This window comes from Fundulus heteroclitus, chromosome 17 (assembly GCF_011125445.2).
Source record: "Fundulus heteroclitus isolate FHET01 chromosome 17, MU-UCD_Fhet_4.1, whole genome shotgun sequence".
Lineage (NCBI taxonomy): Eukaryota > Metazoa > Chordata > Actinopteri > Cyprinodontiformes > Fundulidae > Fundulus > Fundulus heteroclitus.
The window spans coordinates 4,747,524-4,772,122 of record NC_046377.1 but is presented as its reverse complement, the minus strand read 5'-3'; the positions used below and the strand labels follow the sequence as shown (position 1 = coordinate 4,772,122).

Sequence of the window (24,599 nt, the reverse complement as noted above, 5' to 3'; positions counted from 1 at the left end):
GTGTGTACCAGAATCGATACTATAGGTCAGTGTTGTTTTATAGTCTTTTGAGAAGTACCTGCCTCATTTCCTATCTGAAACAAGCTTTCTGGTAGAATGAAAACAATTAAACACAACTAAATTAGCCAGGGGTGTGAACAATTTTCTGTCTTATGAGAAATAATTTTTAAATGGACTGAGTGTTTAGAGGGCATCGTAACGTCAGGTTTTAAAGATTCGGTTGGTGTAGCCCAAACAGACGTCTAAAAAAAGAACAACTAAACACTGTTGCAACTCGCCTCTTTCTTAGAATCCCTTCTCACCCTTCAAACATTTGTTTTTCACTTTAGTCGCCTTCCGAGCTTTGTGTCCCGACTTCCCAGCTTTTACCAAACAAATGGATTGAGACAATTCCCAGGTAACGCATTATATGGGTAATTTATTGCTCAGCCTGCAATACATGCCTTTCTTTTTTGTCTGGTTAAGGAAACTCAAACTGAAAAGCAGTTTTACATAACCTGTTGTAGTCAACCTTGACTCTTTCCATGTTTATTTTGTGCTTTCCAAACAGCGCTCCCCTTGCTTTCATTGGATCAGATGCAGTGTTTGAGCATTTTAGACCCTGTGACAGTTGACTCTATATCATTCAGCCGTATGTGTAATTATTTAAATATATATATATATATATATATATATATATATATATATATATATATATATATATATATATATATATATATATATATATATATGACTTCTATATATATATATATATATATATATATATATATATATTGACTTCTTACCTAACCGTGCAATGGTTTTAGAGAATGACTCGGGAACTTCAAGACGCCGCAGAAAGAAATAGTCACTGTGTGTTCTAAATTAGAATATATAGAAAATACAGAAATGTTCAGGTTGATGCATCTATTTTTCTTCAAAATTTTAAGTTTACCAGCAGGTGGTGCTCCAAACATGCAGAAAAATCTGAAAGGTTCTGATAGGGTTTTAAGTACGTCTGCACAAACCAAAAACAGCACTTTGCAAAGGTATTCATGCCCCTTTAAACCTCTTCACAGTTGGGTGCATTACAAACACAAATTTCTGTGTTTTATTGGAATTTTATGTGATTAATCAAATCCAAATATCATATAAACGTGGAAGGGTAAAGCTGCATGATTATAAAACCCATTGCAATCAACTACTTTCAAAAGTCTCCTAGTTAGGATCCCACCTGTGCAGGATCTGTTCGTGAAGGCCTCAGAGGTTTGCGGGTTCAGTCATTAGAGAACAAACAGCATCAGGAAGACGAAATATAGCAGCAGACGGGCCAGGGAGAAAGGTGTGGTGAGGATTAGGTTATGAAAGAAGCAACTCATGAAGCAATGTTCAGTCTGTCATCCAAAAATGTTGCAGAGATCCACAGCTCAGAGGGGAGGATCTGACAGATGCTAGTGGTTGTGCCCTTCACAAGTGTTTTACAGAAGAATAAAAAGTAAAGGCCATAGTTTAAAGAAGGCTTTAAATGGTCCATTTACAGTTTTGCAGGAGGAAATCAAGCATGCAAAAGAAGCTGCTCTAGACAGATGACGCCAGTATTAAACAAATTGACCCAGATGCACAAAGTGTTGTGGAAAACGGACACTGTAGTTCTCCCTGAACACATCATCCTCACAGTCCAATGTTCACAGAGTGAGCAATAGCTTCAGTTAGCTGGTAGAGACGGCCAAAATGCCCACAGCTGTATTTGCAGCGAAAGGTTGTTCTGCAAATCAGTCATAAAAGGTGGAGGGGGGAGTTTTCAGATATTTATTTGTAAAAAAAATAAAAAAAAATAAATAAAATAATAAAAAAAGAAAGAAAGAAAGATCTACCACATAAAATCCAACCAAATACGTTAACGTTTGTGGCTGAACAAAGATGACAAAATGCAACACTGTATCTGCACCTGCAAGGCAAAGTTCTGACCAGAGAACCGCGAAAGCATGGCATACTGTACTGTATGTTCAAACGATTTAGCTACATGGTGCAGGAACACTTCTTTTCTAACTTAGACTGAGCCGTCATTCCACAGTGAGAGCGCCTGACGTTGGATACAGTGACACTTTCTGGTCAACCTGCAGTCGGCCAGCAGAAAGCGGTCACACTTCCTGCAAAGTTGGTGTGCAGGAATTTTAGGCTTATGCTCATAATCCTTGGCGTCTGTGGGGACAAAGCTGATTGTGTGTGACCTGCAGTTTGGCTGCCTTCCCATGAGCCCCCTCTGCATGTACCAGTCCAACACAGCATTCCTGACACACGCAGCCACAAAGATACTCTGTTCCACCTTCAAGGTCTTCGTCAGACATTCTTGCTTCTTCTTTTTGCCAGGCTTCCAAAAATAAGTACTTTCAGTACTTTGGTATAGCACTCAGAACATTTGTACCTCAGCAGAAATCCAAAGAGAATGGTTTGAAAGCTCTAATCTGTACCCCCCCCCCCCCCCTCCTTCCTAAGCACCAGGCCCCACCTCCTTCTCTGCTCCCGTTGCTGTCCTCCTCCTGGACTGGTTGGCATGTGTATGGAATAAAAATGTGTGGGGCCTTTTGTTTTGCTGCTTCCAAGTAACAGTGGCGGACTGAGTCAGGAGGAGAGGAGCTAGGGGGAGAGCAGGGCTGTCTCCTTTCATTTGAAGAAGAGATCCATGGGTGCTTAACGAGGAGGAGACGAGGAAGGAGAACTAAGCGGAGCCTCCAGTGCTGAAGATGCTCTAGGTATTAACCTCCTCAATAGATGCTTTTGCAATGGTTTTGCAATAAATATGTTTTCTAGATGTTTATAACATAAGGAAAACCTAGACCAGTGGTCATAAATGAATAATGTATGAAAGGCCTGATGCCCTTTGGGAGGGGGGTACTTGGAAGTCCAAACCTTCGGAGGGATAATGGGGTCATTAAGTGACTCAGCGTATTGATATTCTGTCAGAGATCCATCTTCACAGTCTACCTGCCTGACAAATGAGTTTGAGGTTGTCAGCGGCACTTTCTTCCTAAAGTGAACTGAGCAAAACATCCGCTGACATGTGTTCACCTAAGAGGATTGGAAGGGGAGTTTGCAAAGGTGCCGGATCCCTTTGCTCCTCCGCTGTCATCCCTCGCTGCGCGCGCACGCATATGGATGGATGTCATGTCAGCGCAGGGCGTTTCCTCATTTCCTTGATCAGCTCATTTTTCCAGGGTGAAGTAGAAAAGTGTATCAACTTTGGTGATTTTTTAAACAGCAGAACTTTGGTTCACAATTTTCTACTGGCTGTTGATTTTCTCTAATCCACACAGAGAGAGAGAGAAAAATAAATGTCATTATAATGTCACTGATCAGTGCAGACCGGGAACACCTCACAAGAGCGGCAGTTTTGAAAATGCCCTAAACCCAGATTTCTTGTCGTTTCACTTCACCTGTTAGTGGTCATAATGTTTTGCCTGACCGCCGTACATACACCTATCCTCATATTTGGTTAAACGTCTCATAGCAAGTGGTGGAGAAGCTTAACAGTGTTTTACAGCGCGGACCTACAGACTATGGCAGCATAATCTGAGCTCCTAGTTTTTGTCTTAAGATTCAATGGTCCCTACTCGATTAACGCTTTGCTAATCCCATAATTATACTTTGCTCCGACGATAATGGGGGGAAGAAAGGCAGATTCGGCCAGCGTAATAAACCTGAAGGAGAAGCACAAAGAGGAGGTGAAGAAGCTAGTGAACCCACAAGCCTGAAACCACAGATTCAATACGCATGCATGGTGGTGAGCGAAGTTATGACTACGGGGACGGTAACACTCCAGGGTGAACTAAGAAAAAAAAGATCTTTCAGGGAGGATGTTAAAAAACAAATAGTTGAATTTGCAACCGAAGTAAACCGAAAAATACATGAAGTTACTGGACAAATCGAAGGGACAGTGAAATGAGTGGGACAGGTGGAGGAAGACATGTCCAAAATGTAAAAATGGAACACTGCAGTCAAAGGTGCAATCTCTAACCAGCGGGCATTACATGAGCAGGTGACCGACCTAGGCGTAATAATATCAGGATTTTTGGCATTCCTGAGGATGAAGAGGGCACTTCGGCAGCAACTTTGATTAAAAGCTTCATAAAAACAGAGCTGGGGATCGACTTCGATCGTGGGCTGGGCAGTGAACATCCTTTGAACGTTGAGTACATCTCCACGTTCTATGGTAGTTCAATTTCTCTAGTTCTCAGTGAAAGAAAGGATCTTGCATGGCACCTGGAAAAAGAAGCTTTTTGCCCAAATTAAACACGTGTATTTCGATTACGACTGTTTCAGAGGTGCAGAGTAAAAGGAAAGAATACGATCCCATTACGAAAACGTGACAGGATAACGGCATACGTTTCCAGGGACAAGGCTGCACGCTTTCTTCAAAACAGGCCCTGTAATGTAAAACAGTATTCAGTTATTACTATCTTTCGCTAAAATATAGGCTTTTGCCCATAGCCAAAACAGTAAACCACCAAATATTTCTTTTTCACCACTAAGGCCCCCACTTTGTGGCCTGTTTCCTCACTGTTTAATGCAACAAGTTAGCTTTCCTAATGGAAGTTCACTTCACTGTTTTACAGTACAGTTTTTCATGATGTTCATTTGTTCTATATTGTTTTTTTTCCACACCTTTGATACAAGAAGAAGTTTTCACTTCTAAATCTGATGCATCACCAATACTCTAACGTAATGTCTCAATGTAAACGGGCTGAATAACCCAGTTAAATGAATTACTAAATTAAGAAGAGAGGAGACAAATGCGGTGTTTTGCCAGGAGACGCACCTCTCAGATGTCCAGCATGAGAATCTTAGGAAAATGGGCTTCAGGAATATCTTCTTTTCGTCAGGACTAGCTATATTGATTTCAAATGCGGTCCAATTTGAATAGGTTGAAACACTGTATAATTGGTCAGAGGGATCTGCCAGATCACTCTGGAACCTCTCTATAACCTTACATTTAGATGCTAGACAACGTAAAACACTTCTGCCGACGTAATACTAGCTTGTTGACCATACTTGTAGAAGTTCAATGGAGCAGGATCTAGCACTATACCCACAGGACAATCTGTAGGTTTAGTGATTGTCCTGTAGGTATAGTGCTAGAAATGTAGTCAATGAAGTAACCCCCAGTATTTTATGGGACACAGCAAAAGCTGTTCTCAAGGGGAGCATTATGGCCATGACAGCGGCATTTAAAAAAATGAACACAAACATTATATGATTTACAGGAAATCCTAAAAAATTTAGAACAAATACACATAAGTAAATAAACCAATATTACACAGCAAATTAGACATATCAAACAGGATATAGAGCCAATATTAAGTTATGGATATTAAGGCAGCAAATCTGTTGTCCTGGAGGCTCAGAAAACCACAGTCAGAAAGTACTATCTAAAAGATTACAGACCCCACCACAAGTAAAACCAGCAGCAATTTGGATGATATATAAAAAGTGTTTGAAAGATGTTACACATCTCTTTACTCTCCACCAGAACAGGTAAATAAACAATCAATTAAGAAATGTTTAAACCTCCTGCACTAGGTAAGGATGCCCAGCCTTCTGAAACGCCATTCCTATGGATCTGTCCCAGATGGATGAGTGGAGCTAGGCGGAGCGAAATACATCTGGCTAGGGTCAGGTTATGGGAGATACAGACACGCTCCACTAACCCCTGGACTTGGAGAAACCTTTGCCAGAAAAACTTCTTGATCTGTTTTTTATAACCCCTACGCAGAAATACAAACAGATTGACGAACTGGGTTGTTGGAGAGAATGTGGAGAGGCTCTGCTGATCATGCCGACGTCTTTTGGTATTGCTCCATCATCCAGATCTTCTGGAGGGATGTGGCAAAAATCATTTCAAAGGTCCCGTGTTTCAAAGTCAGTATATCATTCATGTCTCTTTACCTTGGACTTATGCCTAATGGTCTGAGTAAATGTGATATGTATCTCCTTAGGTTACCGTTAGTTGCCAGCAAAAAGGCCGTCATAAAATTACCCCACTCTCGCCAAATCGATGCAGTTCCACAGAGCTCCACACGGCTCTGCAGAACATAATCCATCTGGCGAGAGTCAGGTTAGTCACAAAACACTGGCTACTGAAAAATCGGCCCGACTGCTGATGCTTTTGTTAATATTGTAAAGCAGCTGCATGTACTGGAGCAACTGACCTATTCAATCTGGCTTCAAAAAGATCTGGGAGAAAAACGTTAGCAAATCCATCAGATTTATCTGGTTAAAAAGTGAGACTGTACAGTATATAATCGGGGTAGCATCTTTTTTTTCCCTAAATGCATAGATCACCCGCTCCCCAACCCCATGTTGCTTCCCTTGTTCTGTATTCTGCACTTGTCTTCTGTTCTTTAAAAGAATTTGAAAATTACAGATAAAGAGTAGAAAAACAGTGTTTTACAGCCTTCTTCGGTGTTGTGACAATGCATTATTTTTCCTCTTACAGGTTTAGCTTCTTTTCTTTTTCCTTTTTTTTGTCTTAGTTAAGTTTTCAGACCACCAAACAAATTTCAATAATAGACAAAACCAACCTGAGAAGCGTCAAAGTTGGTTTTCAATGATGATTTCATCTATGAAAGACCCCAAGTTGTAGCGATACTTTTTAATGTATGAATATAAAGAATTAAGCTTAGAATTTTTAGTGATGAAGCTCGTTCCAGTGAAACTTATGAATAGAAACAATTCTCCCATTTTAGCTGTGGTCTAGAAAGCTCAGATCAGAGCCCTTAAGTTGTAACTTTAAAGACTTTGTTAATCCATGAATATAAACAATTAAGCTTTGAATTTTTTTGAAAGTTCAATCCAATGAAACAAAAGAAGTTATTCTAGTTGTAGCTTAAGGAAAGTTGGGTAAAATTACTTTAGATCAGAAACGCCCATGGGTATACTTAACTTATTTCTTATTATGAATAGAAACAATTAAGTACTGTGATTTTATGCTTTCTGTATGTTTGTTAATGTATGAAAGACATCTAGACAAGGATTCACTTAGCTTATTCCTTTGTTAATGTAATGTTTGTCTTTTCCCATGTAATATTTCCCTCTGTAATTTTTTTCTGTTCACGTACAGCCCTTTGAATCATCTTTTTACTGAAAAGTGCTAAATAAATAAATTTGTCTCGCCTTGCCTATGAGGGGCAAAAAAGCTGTGAAAGCCAACCTTCTTGTGAAAATGTAAGGCCTTGTTACTATCAAACATGCAGAATTACCAAATCACTAAAGGAGAACATGTGTGACAACAGGAAATAGATTCAAAAAGCCTCACATCATCTGAAATATCATGTCCTGATCCAAATACATTTGAAAACAGATTAGAGACAGAGCCATTGATATCCACAAGTCTGGAAAAGGTTACAAAGCCATTGTAAGGCTTTGGGTCTCCAGAGAACCACAATTATCCACAAGAGGACAAAACAGGTAACACCGGTGAACCTTCCCAAGAGTAACTGGCAAACAATAATTTCTCCAAGAGCGCATCACTAATCATCCAGGAAGTTACATGAGAGCCAAGAGCCACATCTAAAGCACTGCAGACCTCACTTGTCTCAGTTCAGCTTTTGTGATTCAAGAAAGAGACTGGACAGAAATGGCACCCAAAGAAGAGTTCTGTTGTGTGGGTCCTGTTGCATCTGTGGTATTGCTAATACAGCATTTCAAAAAAAGGAACATTATACTGACAGTCAGACGTTGGTGGTGATGGTAGTGTGATTGCCCAGGGCTGCTTTGCTGCTTCAGCAATTTGACGACTAAACGGAACCAAGCTCTCTGAATATTAAAGGACGACAGTAGGATAGTGATCCAAAGCACACCAGCAAGTCCAAAATACATAAATAAATAAAAAACATTTTAGGACAGACCAGTGTAAGTCTGCACTTGGATCCAGATGTGGATATTCATTGTAAAGCATCAGAAACAGCCGATGGCTGTTGTAACCATTAAGAATAGGAGACGCTGTAAGTGTAGTAGGCAATTGCTTTTTCTCGTAGCTCCTGATTGGTTATTCCTTTATATAAGAGAGAAATATATGTTTCTAATGTTCCAGGCTGTGTTTGTAATTTCAGACTTGTAAGTAATGGCCAAAAAGCTTAGGAAACGTGCTCAGAGGTGGTTTTGTTCCAAGAATGGTTAAAATAACTTCCCTCTAGGTCCAGCTATTTCTGTTCTGTTTCCTTTAACTAGTCCTTGTTTTTGTCCACACAATGCCTTTTAACAGGAGGACATTTTTCAAAGCAAGAAATTCTGAATATCCATTTTTCTCCGTCTGACAGAACAGAGAAAGAAGGTAGACACAAAGTCAGAAGATGGAAGAAGCTGAGCAGGACGTCAGCCAGATGACCAGCCAGCAGGCTCTCTGTGACCCCGCTGAGCAGAAGAGCAGAAAGCGCCTCTCCACACTCAAAGTACTCAAGCTGTTTGTAACCTGCACTTCTCCAATCTTTTTTTTTTCTTCCCTTTTTCTTCTAATTTAGGCATTTTCAGGGCATTCTGTTGACGCTCTCAGCGTAATTGCCTTCGATAAAAACACAAGTTAAAAGCTTAAAAAGCAGAATAATGGTGACATTTTTAGCACTGGCACCTGGCATCTTGAAGGCTATGGGTTCACAGCTTGGCTCAGTTATGAGTACTCCCATTGCTGTCCTGTTGCTGTTTCGTTTTTCTCTAGAGAAAGCAGGTATACGATCGCTGGGTCACGCAACACTACACACAAATAGGAATCTTTTTGACTAAAACACCAATGCCTTTTAATATTTTTAAGTGAACTGGTATAAGGAATAGGAAGAAATATGCTAAAAGTTGCGCAATTTTATAAGAACTGATGTATTTTTTTTCTCTAAATGTTGCTAAAATCAAGCAAAAAGGCTAAGATTAAGCTAAGACTGCTGGCTTTGGTCAGTCACACCAGTCACTGTCAGAAAGTTAAAGAAAACTAAACAGATAACACAGGTTAACTTCCCATTTTTTCATGGAAAATTCTTTGTTTCTTTAGAACTGATTTAAATATTTGAGTAAAATGCAGTAAACCTTTTCACTTTTTGTTCCATCACCACCACAAACCTCAGTATATCATTAGGACTTTATGTCACGGTCCAGAAATAAGTAGTAACTATTGTGAGGTGAAAGGATAAGAATGAATGGTTTTGAGGTTTTTTTTATATAACAAAAACAAAAAAACTCTGAAAGGAGTGGCCCCTTCAACCTGATACTCCTAAATAAAATCCAGTGCATTCCCTTTAGTTTGCACACCTCCTTGAGCTCTGATTTGTCGTTCATTCAAAAATTGAAAGCGTTGAAGCCACCAAGACAACAGAGGTCTGAAACGACAGGCTAGGACTAACTCTGGAGGAGCTGCACAGATCTGCCGCTCAAGTGGAAGAATCTGCTTGCAGGACAACTATGAGGTATCCGCATAAATATGGCCATCATCATATAATGGCAGGGAGAAAGAGATTTTTATAACAAACCCAGAAGAAGACCCATTTGTAATATGCTCTCAGATGAGACTAAAAGATTGAATTTTTTTTTGGCCCACCCATTCTGTCTTGAGAACTATTGCTACACATTACCCCCACACAGTGAAACATGGTGGCAGCAGTATCATGCTGTGAGGATGCTTTTCTTCAGCAGGTAGAGTCAAGGTGGTTGGTGTGCATGGGAAAGAGGATGATAACGTGTCTCCTTTTCACGCTGCTTTGTGTTGATCTGTCATGTACAATGCAAATAAAATGCACTGATGCTCGTGAAAAATTTCCATTTAAAGATAAAAATGCCATAACTTTTACAGTATGTCCGGAGGATGGAAGACAGTTGGAAAATGAAGTGATCTTTTGACTTCAAGCTAGACTTAGACTTAGACAACTTTGTTTGTCATTTTGTATGCACAAAGTGCGTACAGAACGAAATTTCGTTTGCATACAGCTTGAAAAATCACACTAAATTGCAGTAAAGCTAGAATAAAAGCACAAATCCGGTTGAATTCTCTGATTTCACCAAAGTAGATTAATGGTATAAAACAAAAACCGGTTGACGAACTTCAACGTGTCCCTTTCTGTTCTGCGCTCCCTAGCTGTTCATCGTGGCGCTTTCCTTCGCCTACTTCTCGAAGGCCCTGACAGGGACCTACATGAAGAGCTCCATCACTCAGATTGAGAGACGCTTCGACCTCTCCAGCACACACGTCGGCCTCATCGATGGCAGCTTTGAGATGGGTACTGCTAACTCTAAACCCGTGCAGCGTTTCACGGGTTCACCTTTTTTTTCTCTCATCTCCTTCCCCCTTTCGTCCTTCCCTGAGGTTAGGCAACTTGCTGTTTCTCGCCATGGTCAGCCATTTTGGGGCTCAGCTCCATCGGCCCAGATTCATCGCTGCCGGCTGCTTGCTCATGGCTGTCGGGACCCTTCTCACCGGCCTGACACATTTCTTCATGGGACTGTAAGCATCAGCAGAAACATTTGCTCTGAGAACAAACAAACAAAAAAAAACATTAGTTGTTTGTGATTATCTGCAATACCCAATGTCTCTTTATGGTTTGTTTTCACAGCTATAAGTATGACACAGTCATTCAGGCTTTCCAGAACAATAGTGTGAGTATTCCAGCATGTGTGGATCCTCTGAAAACTGTCGGCATGCCAGAAATTCTGATTGAGCCTTCTGTGGAAGACAACAAAGGTACCAGGGCTTCATCCTGTGATCTAATAACCAAGACAGTTTTCTGACCAAATGACACACCCCAAGTCCAACATCCATCCATTCATGGGTTTTCTTCAGATGAGCAAACACATTTCAAAATCAGACCAATACAACTAGATATATACTAATGCAGTTTTTAACAATAGTTTCTGTACTGTATCCCTATATATGGTTTATTACTGTGTTTATCAGCCTGTGTGAGCGAGTCCGGCTCCAACATGTGGATCTACGTGTTCCTTGGGAACGCGTTGCGGGGGATCGGAGAAACTCCCGTCACACCTCTGGGCATCTCGTACATCGACGACTTTGCCAAAGCGGAAAACTCTCCTTTCTACATTGGTAAGACGATATCACCGTTTTAGAGTTTGTAGTGCAACCGTGTGGTCTAATGCGCGCGGTTAATTCTCGTCATGTTTTGGCAGCCTGTCTTCAGACTATCACTCTCCTGGGCCCCATGTTTGGATTCCTGTTGGGTTCCTATTGTGCAAAACTTTATGTTGATGTTGGATATGTTGACATGGGTAAGTGTATTTTTTTTTTAAATGATTAGTATTTAATCTTTTTTTATACAGGTTTGCTCAATAAAGTCCAAAATCTAATTTTAAATAGAGACCTGTTTGACAAAACAAAACAACATCAAAAAACAATAAAATTGTATAAACACAGTAACAATACAAGTTATTATTTAAACATTTGGATCAATTAAATGAGTGATTGTCTTGTATAGTTTATTCAAGTAATTTTCCCCTAACAGGTCCTGGGGATAAATATTGGAATTAGTACTACAATTATTCAGGAGTTTGGTACTAATTTATTTAATGATATAAATCAGTATTGTGAAATCTGAAACAATATTAGTTAGATACAAAACTCATTGATTAAGTTTCCTGACTGATTATCACAGAAAACTAAAGGCAGAATTGCTGCATTTTGTCCTTCTTTTGAAGATTTTCTATGAGCTTTGGAAGGTCTTTACTCTTTAAGCACCAAATTTCCAATTAAGTTAAATCAGTAGTTGCTTTTAGCAGGAACCTCACTTTTTGTGAAAAAGCAGACACAGGGAACTGTGCTCTAAGCATAATTTAATAAGAGCCTGCTGTTTATAGTGACCTTGTCACTAAAGGTTAGTGAGAATTCTCTAAGTGCCCTTGGGGAATACCTTTACTTGTTTCCCCAAATCAATTATTAATTTCTCTCAAAAAATACTTAAATGTAGTGAACCTCTTATTCCCTTCTCTGAAAGTCAAGAGAAGACTAAATTTACTCTCTCATGAGGACATCAGAGTTACATTAAAGTCTAGTAAAGCATGGAATTTAATTACACCATTTTCACAGTCAGGATAGGAATTAGAAAATAAGATTTGAGCATAAAAAGTTTTGTTTTTCAGATTTTTATCCCTGTCTTATTTTCAAAAATCTGTGTCATGTTTTCATTCAACCTTCTTTCCTTAATTTCCCCCCACCTTGTGTCCTTTATTCCTTCATTTGTTCCTTTTTTCCTTCTTCCCTCCCCTTTCTTGTCCCCATACTTAATCCCTTCTTCTCTTTAGTTATTTACTTTTGCCTGCCACCCTTTAGTCTTTCCACTTTTTTATATTCTTCCTTCCTTGTGTGATACACCAATTCTTCCTTGTCTCACTCCTTTATTTCTTGCTTCCTTCATTATTGTATTTCCTTTATTGTGTCCTTACTTCCCATCTTTCCTTCATATCTCCATTCCTTTTTCTGGCTTTTCTTTACCCAGACTTGTGTCATTCTCTTCTTTCCTCTATTCTTTCCTTCCAGTTTCTGTTTTTTCCAGGTTGCATATTTAAAGCCAACTCACTGTGGAAATAGTGGTCACAAATCTAGAGTAAACCATAGTATTTTACATTATTTTCTGATTTATAGGACTGAGAACTCTGGAAAGTGGGGACTGGATAAATCAGATTTAGTTACATTAAAAACATGTAAAACCCATGGGTCTCTATGTATTAAGAAAAACGAATAATAGTGAAAATCCTCTCAGCTCCAGCTGTAGCTTTAAGATCCAAACTGTTCTCTAACTCGATGCAGAAAGCGTGACCATCACTCCGAAAGATTCCCGCTGGGTGGGAGCCTGGTGGATGGGCTTCATGGTATCCTCTTCCCTGCTGCTCCTCTCCAGTATTCCTTTCTGGTTCCTGCCACGCTCTCTGCCCAAACAAGGGAGTGAAAAGGAAAAATCATCCCCCTCCTCCCCAGCCCTGGATGGGGCAGCGAGTGCCCTGAGCAGCAACCAAAACCTGAAGCTGACTGAAATCGCAAAAGGTTGCAGCAGAAATATCAGTCATCAGGAAATGTACACGTGGCTTTTTAGTAATTTCTGTTCTTTCCTGTATGTTCTCACAAAAGGGTTCCTTCCATCACTGAAACGTCTCTTGGGGACCCCTGCTTACTTTCTGCTGCTTTGTGGGAGCATTCTGAAGTTTAACTCATTCATAGGCCTGTTTACTTTCAAAGCCAAATACATGGAGCAGCAGTTCGGACAATCAGCATCCAGAGCCAACTTCCTCATCGGTAAATCACACAAAATCACATATTAATGAGATAAATAACTTTTTACAGAAGCTGTAGATAGACATAGCGGTTGTTACATCGGGAAAAGACCTCCAATAGACCACACATAGTTAAATCAAACAATATTTAGAGTCTAAACAAACTATGTGACACAACTATATACTCATATATCTATTTTCATACTCCTGGTACAAACCATTTGGCCAACATATGTTGACTATTGTTGGTGGGTGAGGAGAAATCCTCCTTCCACAATTTCATCACTTAGAAAATACTTTAATCTGAAGTGTCCTAAAAGTCAGGATACATTTTTACACTTCAATTCCCTTCCCAGGCTGGACTTTCTAAATCAACAGTTGAATTAAAAAACATACACAGATAAGTACAAACTAATTAACAGTGCGGTAAATGATATCTAAAGGAAATACAAATGAGAAGAGTTTTTGCATCTAAGTGAAAACCCTGGTCTAAGCTAGCATCTGGTTGGAACGGTGCATAAGATACAGACAGATGTGTCTTACTATAAATTTCAAAGAGAAATAACCAAGGAGGTCCCACAGGAGTAGGGAAGACAGTAATGATGAAATAGGGAAATAAAGTTGGGATTTAAAATTGGGATTAGACGTACTGATTGGCTGGAATGGTCAACAGTCACTACCAGAAGTTGTTTGGGTGTAGCTGGTAGCACCTCATCCTTGTTCTGAACATGTCAGGGGGTCCAACAGGTATGCACACTGAGATCAACTGGGAACAAGTCCATGATGACAGATAAAGCTAGGTGTTATCTGCATAGGAGTGATTGAGCAGATGAGCAACAACCAGAACAACCAAACGGACGTTGTGTGTTGGGTGTGCCATATATATATATATATATATATATATATATATATATATATATATATATATATATGGTATCTCATATGGCAGTATCTCCTGTAACCATTGTTTCTTGTGTTTTTACTCTCAGGGGTGCTGAACCTACCCGCAGTAGCCGTAGGGATCTTTCTGGGGGGGCTCCTGATGAGGAGGTACAAGCTGAGTGTGGTGTCAGGAGCCCAGCTCTCCTTTGCCACCTCTTTCATGGGGTACCTCCTCTTACTACTGCAGTTTGGCACCAAATGCGACAACAGGCCAGTGGCTGGACTCACTGTGTCGTACAATGGGTCAGCGTTAAGACAAAAAAAAAAAAAGCACAAAAATACTACCCCTTTGTCCACAATAAAACATACATGTTCTCCATCTTCTTTACGACATGCCCTCAGGACTCGGAGTGTATCATACAATGGGGAGATGCTCTTTTCCGACTGTAACAGAGACTGCTCCTGCTCGCCGGATGAGTGGGACCCCGTCTGTTCGGAAAGCGGCATCACTTACGTTTCGCCTTGCATGGCAGGCTGCAACAGCTCAAGTGGACACGGCAAGAACACAGTAGGGACCAGGGCAACTGCATTTCTACAATTGCTAGAAGATATATCACTCAAAACTTTTTTCCCCCACTTGGATAAAAAGCTTGTAAACTCGAAACAATTACACTTGGTTGGTTCTACTTATTTCTAAGTAGAACCAACGTGGTGTAATTGTTACGCACTTCTTTTTTCTATAAAATATAAAAAACCAGTTTAATTGCTGATTATGATGTTTTTTAGCCTGTCGATAACCTCTTTTGTAGGTTTTTCACAACTGTAGCTGTTTGTCCACCTCCTATCCGCTTGGCAGCTCTATGTCTGTGAGGCTGGGGCAGTGCCCTCATGCTAAAGACTGCAGCCGCAGTTTTACCTCCTACATGGCTGTTTCTGTTCTCAGCTCCTTCATCAACTCTCTGGGAGCCACACCTGGCTACATGGTCATCATACGGTACATGCAATGTTTTCCTATGAGAAATAAATAGGACTTGGAATATTCTTGACCTCATGTGATGCTGGATTATACTGTAGATATGCAAAAAAGGTGCAAAAGACGTGCAGAAAGCCACCTTACCAGGGTACACGCTGGACAGGTCCTGTTGCAAGACTTGAAAACTCTAAATCGAGGAGTTAAAATCAAGGAACAGACATGCAACGCTATTAGCATGTTAACTGTGTGCAATCTAGAATTTACAAATCTGCTTAACTCTCAAATTGCATACAAAAAAGATTTGCTACAAAACGAGTGCTTTCTACTGCAATGCAGTTTGCGTGCATTTAACTGTGGTACTATGTATGCATTTGGGGAATGCTGGCCCACATTTGAATGTATATTTAAATAAATAAAGCCACTGCAGATTATGTTGTATTATCAAACACTTGCACTGTTTGTGGCATGCAAATTGCATAGCTGCTAAAAGTTAGTGGTAATCTTTAGAGTTGAGCAGAGCAAGGGGAAAGGGCTGTTTGTCTAAACCACGATTTTAACCAGTTTTTGCTCTGTTTGAATTTAGAAAAGACAGTTTGTGTTTGTGAAATATTTTAGCTTGTTAACCCTATTGGGCCCGATTTTGAGCCGAGCAGAGCCATGCCTACTTTAGTGCATTTTAAAACTAGGTTCAACATTGTCACTTTTTTTTTCTTTCCTAAATACCTCTAATAAGGAGGACAAGAGATGGCCTCAAAATATTTTAAATCTACAGAATCTTTACAAGACAGAGTGGGCAAAAAAATTGCCAAATCAATATATGGAATGCTTACAGACTCGTACGAAAGCAGAATAAATCCTGAAACTGAATAAAAATGGGCTTTAATTCAGATTTCTTTCCTTCAGATAGATCTGTTTGGTTTCTGTTGATTTGAATTGGGCAAGAAAAACATCAGATTATGTGAGGGGACTGGTATAAATACAGCGGCAGCGCACACGGGGCAAGGCAAGACGATCTGGCAGGGATGAGTAGGCTGAGGCAGGTATATGTAGACAGGGGAACCAGGTGAGCTGAGTTGGCAGTAATTAATGGCAGCAGGTGGAGCTGATCTGGGCTAATTGACTGGTGACTGAGGAGTGGACTGAGCAATGAGACGGGTCAAAATATCACTTTCATACTGGATCAGAGTTAAAAGTAGTAGTCAAGAAAATTTAGCAACAAGCATTATAAAGAACTGTTGGGAATATTCCAAATTTACAAGAAAGGGTTTTGGCTGGAATGTGAATAAATGGGCAAAAATATATGAGTTAGATAATAAGACATTTGCAAAAAATAATCCAATTAGTGCTGTGCCACCATGGTTGTTTCCAGAAACCAAAGTTGACCTTAAAATACATGAAATGAAAAGAGAATGGAAACATAATGAAGTTGGGGTTAAAACTAGCATATATATTAGACAATGGTATTATAGTTATTTAAAAATATACACAGATGGTTCAAAAAATTCAAAGGGAAATGTGGGAATAGGGATATACATTCCAGAGTTTAATATATGTAAATGTGAAAGATTAACAGACCTGTTATCGATATATACAGCAGAAATGGTTGCAATTATTTTTAGTTTACAGTGGGTGGAGGAGGTTAGACCGGATAGAGTGGTAATTTGTACAGATTCAAAAGCTGCAATAGAAAGTATTCACTCAGGAGGAAATAATAGGAAAGACCTTGTTTTAGAAATATATCAGAGTTTATTTAGGTTATTTAGATATGGAATAGATGTTAAGTTCTGTTGGGTACCGGCACATGAAGGGGTGATAGGAAATGAAAAAGCAGACAAGCTAGCTAAAAAGGCTTTAGTAAAGCAAAATGTAGTAGAGATTACATTTGGGAAAGGGGAAGGGAAATCAATAATTAAAAAGAAAGAAACAGAAATGTGGCAAAAAATATGGGATGAAGATGAGAAAGGAAGAAGATTATATAGGATTCAAAAATCTGTAATAATTAAAAATTATGGAGAAAGAAGCAGAAGGGAAGAGATCATTTTTACTAGATTAAGAACTGGACACACATATCTGAATGAGTTTTTATATATATTAGGGAAGAGAAATGATGATATATGTGAGGGTTGTGGAGCAAAAGAAAATGTGGATCATGTTCTGATGAAATGCATTAAATATGCAACGGAAAGAGAGAGGATGAGGAAAGTAATTATGGAAAATGGGAGAGAATGGAGTATTAAAGGAATATTAGGGCGAGATGGAGATATAGAGGAAAATATGGTAATTAATAAAGCATTGTTTTTATTTTTACATAACACAAAATTAAAAAATAGAATATAGTAGGTTGAGCCACAGAGTTACACACTCATGTACAGTAGGTGGCGGTATGCACCTATAAGTTGTTTGCAATCCGCCAACAAAAGGAAAGAAGAAGAAGAAGAAGAAGAGTGGACTGAGCTGATTGGGTGGTGACAGATGGCTGTTGGCTGGGGGAGTGGAAACTAATTAGTCCAGAAAAGTCCAAAATAAAGCAAGCAAAAACCTATATCATAACAATATGATGAATTCACCATGTTATATATCAGAAAAACATTTTAACAGGTGTGTGTGGACTTTCAAACACGTAGTATGTGATCGCTTAGTAAACCGGTGCAATTCTTCATAAACAGAGATTGCTTTGTTCTTCAAATATTCTAAAAACAGACTAAGCTGAGTTACAGTTTCCAGTTTAGTTGTTCTCCACTGTAATGAGTACTTGCTGAGTTGTTGTTTTTCTTCACAACTGCCTTCCTTTCTTTCTTTTTTTTTTAAACAGTTGCATTACACCAGATCTCAAATCCCTTGCATTGGGTATCCAGGCTTTGGTAACCAGGACTCTTGGTAAGTGTTATTTCAGTTTGATGTAACACACATGATTCTGTTTGCAGTATGTTCCTTTTACAGACCTACAGGAAAAGACCCCACATTTCAGTAAAATATCTTTTTTTGAGTAATGTTGCATGTTGAAGTGACTACATATTTTTTATGTAACATCTGGGCAACACTTCTATCTGTAGGTGGAATTCCAGCCCCAGTGTATTTTGGAGCTCTGATCGACTCGACCTGCTTGAAGTGGTCTATCAAGAAATGTGGGGGCAGTGGGGCGTGCCGCATTTACGACTCAAATATGTACAGGTAACACATCAGCTGCCAAAAAACTGTGGTTCTTCCTAAATCTTTAAACTGCTCATCTAACCTTTTTGTCTTTCCATTGTCTCCAATTAAAGAATCATTTTCCTTGGTCTGATTACCTGCCTCAGTGGTACCTCCTATTTCTTCATCATTGCTGTCATCATCCTCCTAAAGCGACAGTTTTGGAATCGTGACCAGGAGACGGAGCTGCAACTAGCCAAGGCATCAAAAGGAAGTGAAATCATGGCTCAGGTGGACCCTCGAGACGAAAAGGATGCTAGGTCCAGAAGTCCCAAGCTGTCTTCTGATGCAAAGGAATGCATTGGAGTTGGGAAAGACTTGGAGGGATGAGGGGAAATAATCTGATCAGATCAGCACTTTGCAAGTACTAGTCTATTTTTCAGGTTCACAGGAGACCCCAGGTGAGTTCACTCGTTTTTCTTTCACATAGATGGTATTCAAGGAAAAGGATAGTGCATCTGGTGGAAAAAGGGGGTTTGGGACCACCTAATAGAAAACAGAGTTGGAGAACGTTATTGAAGAAAGATAATTGGCCCATAAAAGATAATTATTTTCCTAAGGTGTGCAATAAAGCAGGAAGCAATTGACATTACACATTTCTTGTAAAGTCAAGAGACGTTTGTTTTGGAATTTACACGGGCTTAGTCTGTTTACGGCCTTTATTAGTTAACATGTAATACAGTTCTATTCTACTGCTCTTTCCTGAGGACTTTGATTGTGCAGGACAGACAGGTGGACCGGCAATTCAATATACTGACCTGTTTGTGAGTACGATAGATGTATCTCTGCAATGTCACCAACTAAAACGATTGTTTAGTCAAGCTCTTGATCAAAATGCCATGGCAATAAATGAATACTTTAATAAGTGATTTTGTTCCATATATTTGTTTTTAAATCTTCTCTACAGAAAGATGATTCACAAATTGTGTCATTGCAGAAATTCAGGTGGCTAAAGACACGCTACATGTTTTCTGAAAAGCGGTCATGTCCCTTCCTCCTCTGCACAATAAAGGGATATTTGAACCCGAAACAGTAGCGCTAACGGAACAAAGATAATGTTTAGCATGCAGTGCCTTGGAGAGGTTCATGCCCCTTGGATTATTTCACAATTTGTCAAGTTACAACATGCACCTTCAAAGTATTTTACTTGGGTTGTATGTGGTAGACCAACACAATGGTAACGTAGAAGATCAATGAAGCAAAAATCCTGATATTTCTGCAGCAACCTTTTGCGATCTCTGTCAGCTTCCGGTTTTGGTGGCTGCTCAGTGCACTCGCTGCCCCCATCCAGCGCTAGGGAGGCAGGAGACGATTTGTCCTTTTCACTTCCTTGTTTGGGCAGGGAGCGTGGCAGAAACCAGAAAGGAATGGCAGGTGAAATAAATGGGGTGCTTTGACATCTAGCCCAGTCACTCTGATACCCGCTAAGTAAAATTCACTGCAGTAACCAGCTGGCCTGGAAAGGCTTCACAGGTTTGTCACAGAACATTAGTGAACGCCACAAAGGTCAAAGAGCACTGCAGCCAGGTCAGTGAAAAAGTGGCGGAGAAGCTTAAAGCATCCCAGGCACATGTATGTGGAAAAACATCAATGAATAAATAGTAACTGCAACCCATTGTTCTTGTTTGTGTTACACACAGGAGTTCAAGGTGTGTGAAAGCTTTCGCAATGCACTGTACAAAAGTACGTTGTTCTACAGTGTTTATATATTGCATGGCAAGGTGAAACAACATTAACCTTCCAGCAATGTGTACTAGTCGGGCATTCCAAAAGCCATTGTCTAATTCACTTGGTGAGGTTCTGTTCTGCTAGCTTTATTTGTTACAAAATGTGTTCATGTTCCATATTTACCGTAAGTCTTACAGGGATTTTAGCTGTGGCTATTGCTGTTGTGAAAGGCAGCTTTATTATTCGGCCCGGATTTCTGTCTGCTCTCTAGTCCTAAAGCTGTAATTGCTGAATTTACCATCCGCAGAACTTATTGAAAATTATACAATGAGATGAGATATGAATACATTTTTTTTCTTTACTTATCGTCGAACGTTAAGGCCATCTAAATCTTTCCTGTTTTAAGTCAATAATGTTTTACCAAAAATAATTTATATTTCATCAAATACAAGAATAATGCAAAGGACCTTGTGAAGAAGCAGACACAAGCTGGGAAGGTGGTGTTCTTATTCACCTGGAAACGCATAGATTTGTACCAACATGGGCTGAAGGGCCACTCAGATAAGTAGAAACCATAAAGCAGCATAAAAATCCATATTGCAGTTTCCAAATACACCTGAGAACATGATAACTTTTGAAGGCATTTCCTGTGGTAGGGTACAACTTAAAGTGAAACGTTTGCTCATAATGTCGTTAGATTTTGAGAAAAAACGGGGAGGCTTGCAAGCCTCATTAAACCATCCCAACGGTAAATTATGGAGGTGGCAGCATTATGTTAGTTTTGGCTCCAGGCAGGACTGGTGCACTTCTCAAAATAGATGCAATCATATCGGAAAGAACATTAGTAGAAAATCTAAAGCAGCATCTCAAGACAGTAGCCGGGAAGTTAAAGCTTGAGCAAAAATGGGCATTCCAAATGGACAACGACCCTGAACATACTGCCAAGTTATAAACTGGATAACAAGGTCAATGTTTTGGAGAGGCTATCACAAAGCTCTGATCTCAGTCTCATAAAAAATGTGTAGGCAGAGCAGAAGAAGTCGTGTTCTAGCAAGGCGACCTACAAGCCTGACTCAATGAAAATAATAAAAATAAGCCAAAATACTAGAATTGTTTTTCAGAAGCTTGTAGAGGGATACCCAAAAAGGCAATTATACCACATAAAAGCCCATTAAGCCCAAAAGTGTTTTGGAGAAATTTTTGTTTGGAATAACATACCTGATAAAGTGTAATTGCAAATGTTTGGTATCTGCACAAAGCTAAACTAATAAAGAATATTCTTTAAGTGGAATCAATATTGCAACTGTCACTGTCTGATTTATAGGTGATGAAACAAAGAAAAAAATTGTTTTTTTTTAGCCTTAATCTAAATTTGTTTCAAAATAAATACTACAAAACACCATGAAAACCCTTTTGAAAATATAGGAGAAGCCTCAGACTTTATAAAACCACATATTGATTATAACGGCAGCAAATCTGGACTGAATCAGATGTAGCTTATTTGTTTCACAAAGGTTGTAGTGGGCAGTGTGCCAGGCGAGCCTGTGATTTTGGCACCACTTAGACAAATGTGCCAGAACTGTGCCAAATGTGTTTTCATAAAATAAAATCTGGTGAAATGAAAGTTCTGATTTCCATTGCATATGACAAAGCTTTTGAGCATAATATTTACCCAATTTATTTTCAAAATGTAGCATTGTGCACAGCATTATCAATAAGATAGAGACAAATTGTGTCCTTTTCAATCATAATTTCTTATGAAGCTTCTAGAGCTGTCAATATCCTCCTCTGCGCCACCATAATCATAGACAGTCAGAGAAAATGAACCAGTGCTGAAGAAATTTCCATATTTAATGAGCCACAGCTATGCAGTTCTGGGCAGCTCTGGGAAAGCACCTCTGTGCAAAGGGTAACCATGTCTGCTTATTATGAGCAGACATGGCAGATTCTGGGCTTGGTTTTTTTATCAAGTTGCTCGTATATTTCTTGAGTCGTGGATTGAGTTTTCTTTTAGCTTGTTTTTTCCTGACAGAATCCCTTTTCAAGGTTATCATGGCATGCAACGAGCACTATTAGGTGACCTCTTCGCGCTGTTGCTGCGTTACAGACAGTGTGAGCTGGCTAAAATATCTGTCGTCAACTGTATTTCATGTTTCACTTGAGGCAAACCATAGAGGTTCTAAGCAGGCCCACCCGATATTTACCTATTTACCTGAGAATGGTTTAGTGAAAAAAGATCTGTAAACACTGAAGGGAAAGCTGCCCTGTTTGTGTACACAAAACAGCAAAAATGTGAACATCTTGATTGACGAAGGAGTCATTCATTTCCACGCAATTAATTCTGATCTCCAATAGTATTCCCAGTGGAGCGAGGTGACGCTAGCTGTTTATTTCTGTTTGTCAATGCATCATGAGGGCGGTTGGGGTGGGGGGTGGGGGGGATTTATACACCTTATATGTGCACATGCTCTCATTTACAACACCTTCCCTCCATAACATCTATAGGAATGGAGAATGTTTGGACATAATCTATTGCAAACACCGTCAGCACTGCAGATGAGATCCTTTCAATTATTATCATTAAATCTGTGGGTGCAGGGTGCAGGTTTACTAATCATCTCCTGGTGACATATGATCTCAATCATGTTCAACACCAAAGCGGGAACAAACCACGCTGGACATTTATATTGCTTTTTTTTTTTTTAGGGCTGCTGTGTGTACTAAACGTGGATGGGTACTAAACGTGAATGCTTAAAATATGAAATAATGATAAAGATAAAACTTAACTTGCCTTTCTTGAAGCAGAAATGTGCCCACGTGCGAGCAAATTGGGACTCCTTAGTGTTACTGAGTAATCTGTGGGTCAGAATGACATTTTCTTTGGACAGTACACATACCGAATACCCCTTATTTCATCCGCAGTACCTCATATCTGTCCTTCCATTTCTCTGTCAATGAGAAGATATAGGATTGCTATGTAGCAGGCAGTGATCAAATATTAATTACAGAGTTTTGTTTTTATAGAACCATGATAAAATCCAATTAAATATCAGTATCCAGAGAGATTGAGGTAAATCTAGAGTTAAGCTGTGTTTTAGGCTAAATGCAAACTATGTGAAATTAATATTTATTTAAAAAAAATTCCAAGTTTCCTTTTAATTTTCATGAGTCTTGCAGAAAGTTCTGGGAGGTACAGAGGATCAAAACATATATCACTGAGATAACTCTGTTGCTGTTTGTTAGGTGTAGTGGTGACTGTTGTGCATTCGGATAGGAACCAGAGATGCACTCAGTAATTGGCTATTGGTTACTGGAATGGGCCACTTGTGGCCCGTTGGTAATTATCTAAAAAAGAGATGCACCTTTAAACGTAGAACAGCACTATCAACTCACACTAACAACACCACTCTCTGGTGTGGAAATCCCTAAATGTAGGGAAGAGCAAAAAAATCAAAGTTCGCTATTTTTAGGATCAGTAAAGTGTTTAAAAGTCAGGAGCACAGATTGACGGAGCACATATTGTCGACCCGCTTCTACTGAGTGTTGACCACCCACTGTAAAGATCTGGAGCGCTATATACATATGTAATATAATGTTTTGCTGTAATAGAACAGAAGGAAAAAGCTGTAACCCAGTAATCCATCGTGATCTTAGAAGAAGGTGCAAACCAGAGCAACCTCTTAAACAAATGTCGTGGTAATGGCACACAGACAGGTTTTGAGTCCGGATCCCTTTAAAAACACAAGTAAAATAACTCTTAAATTCAAGGCTAAAAAAGGAATCTTGACTCGTATACCAACTTCAACATCCTTAGTATTGCCATTTTGTCTTCCTATTGCCAGTCTACACTGACTGGACATCCCTAAAAGCAATAGATAACCTTTTGGGGCCTATAGCTGGCAGAGCGTTTTTCTTTGCTGTCTGCTATGTGTCACCCTCTGACAAAATGTCGCCCTGGGCCGTGAACCATATCAACTCAAGCCACAGGGGCCAAGATTAGGTCAGCTTTGTCATTGGTCAGTCACACAATCCCTAAGGCCTTGGTGGGCACACAACTTTATTTGCATTGCTGGACTCGGACTTAATTCAAAAACAGTAAGATCCAAAGCAATGAGATCCACATCGTTGGGTGGGACTGGTGTTGTGTGTTCAAACATTGGTATGCACATGTTGGCAGGGGCTCTGTTGCTCTTGGAAATCAGAAGGATATTCTTTGTTCCCTGTATAAACAAATCATATTTGTGGATTTACTCAGTCGACAAGCGTTTGCAATAACTGGCATCCCTGAGTAGGAATTTTGACCTACTCTTCTCTGCAGAAATGTTTCAATGCACATATTGAAGAGTACTGGAGAAAGACCAACCTCTTAAAGTTCAGCCTACGGTATTTAAATCCAGACAAGGGCACTACAAAACCTTAGTTTTGAGTTCTTTTAAAACCATTGACTGCCAGGTGTGTCTTTAAATTACAGTCCTGTTTTATAACTAAGTGCACTTAAAGCTAAGATTGGCATCTGGGACAACCAAGAGATTAGGTGATACCTCTGGAACTTGATGGACAGAGAGGAGTGAGAGCGCGAACAAAACTCTAACCAATCTCTGCTATTCGGACCGAATGCCAGAGATTGGTTAGAGTTTTTAGAGGCCTGCAGCTCCCA

General features: G+C 39.6%; 1 protein-coding gene across 3 annotated transcripts; it reads left to right on the top strand.

Annotated features, from left to right (window-relative positions):
* Window positions 1-313: 313 nt before the first annotated feature.
* LOC105936313 (solute carrier organic anion transporter family member 1C1) lies at window positions 314-19,136 on the top strand. Of its 3 annotated transcripts, none has more exons than XM_021323852.2 (15): window positions 360-397; window positions 2,584-2,732; window positions 8,295-8,426; window positions 10,091-10,232; window positions 10,324-10,456; window positions 10,566-10,693; window positions 10,907-11,053; window positions 11,137-11,235; window positions 12,770-13,252; window positions 14,220-14,415; window positions 14,515-14,680; window positions 14,922-15,106; window positions 17,898-17,962; window positions 18,139-18,256; window positions 18,349-19,136. In XM_021323852.2, exons 3-15 carry the CDS (start codon window positions 8,328-8,330, stop codon window positions 18,602-18,604), a joined length of 2,217 nt encoding a protein of 738 aa, XP_021179527.2. In that variant the 5' UTR covers window positions 360-397; window positions 2,584-2,732; window positions 8,295-8,327; the 3' UTR covers window positions 18,605-19,136. The 3 variants fall into 3 exon arrangements, with proteins under 3 accessions (XP_021179528.2, XP_021179527.2, XP_012732527.2); XM_012877073.3 differs by lacking the exon at window positions 360-397 and having other exon boundaries at window positions 2,501-2,732; window positions 12,770-13,003; window positions 13,088-13,252; XM_021323853.2 differs by lacking the exon at window positions 2,584-2,732 and having other exon boundaries at window positions 314-397.
* The last annotated feature ends 5,463 nt before the right edge of the window (window positions 19,137-24,599 follow it).

Excerpts from the sequence above, each read along its gene's own strand:
- LOC105936313 (XM_021323853.2), top strand. The coding sequence starts at position 8,328 with ATGGAAGAAGCTGAGCAGGACGTCAGCCAGATGACCAGCCAGCAGGCT. Across the intron at positions 10,457-10,565 it reads ACACATTTCTTCATGGGACT|CTATAAGTATGACACAGTCA; the intron begins GTAAGCATCAGC and ends TTGTTTTCACAG. Across the intron at positions 10,694-10,906 it reads TTCTGTGGAAGACAACAAAG|CCTGTGTGAGCGAGTCCGGC; the intron begins GTACCAGGGCTT and ends TGTGTTTATCAG.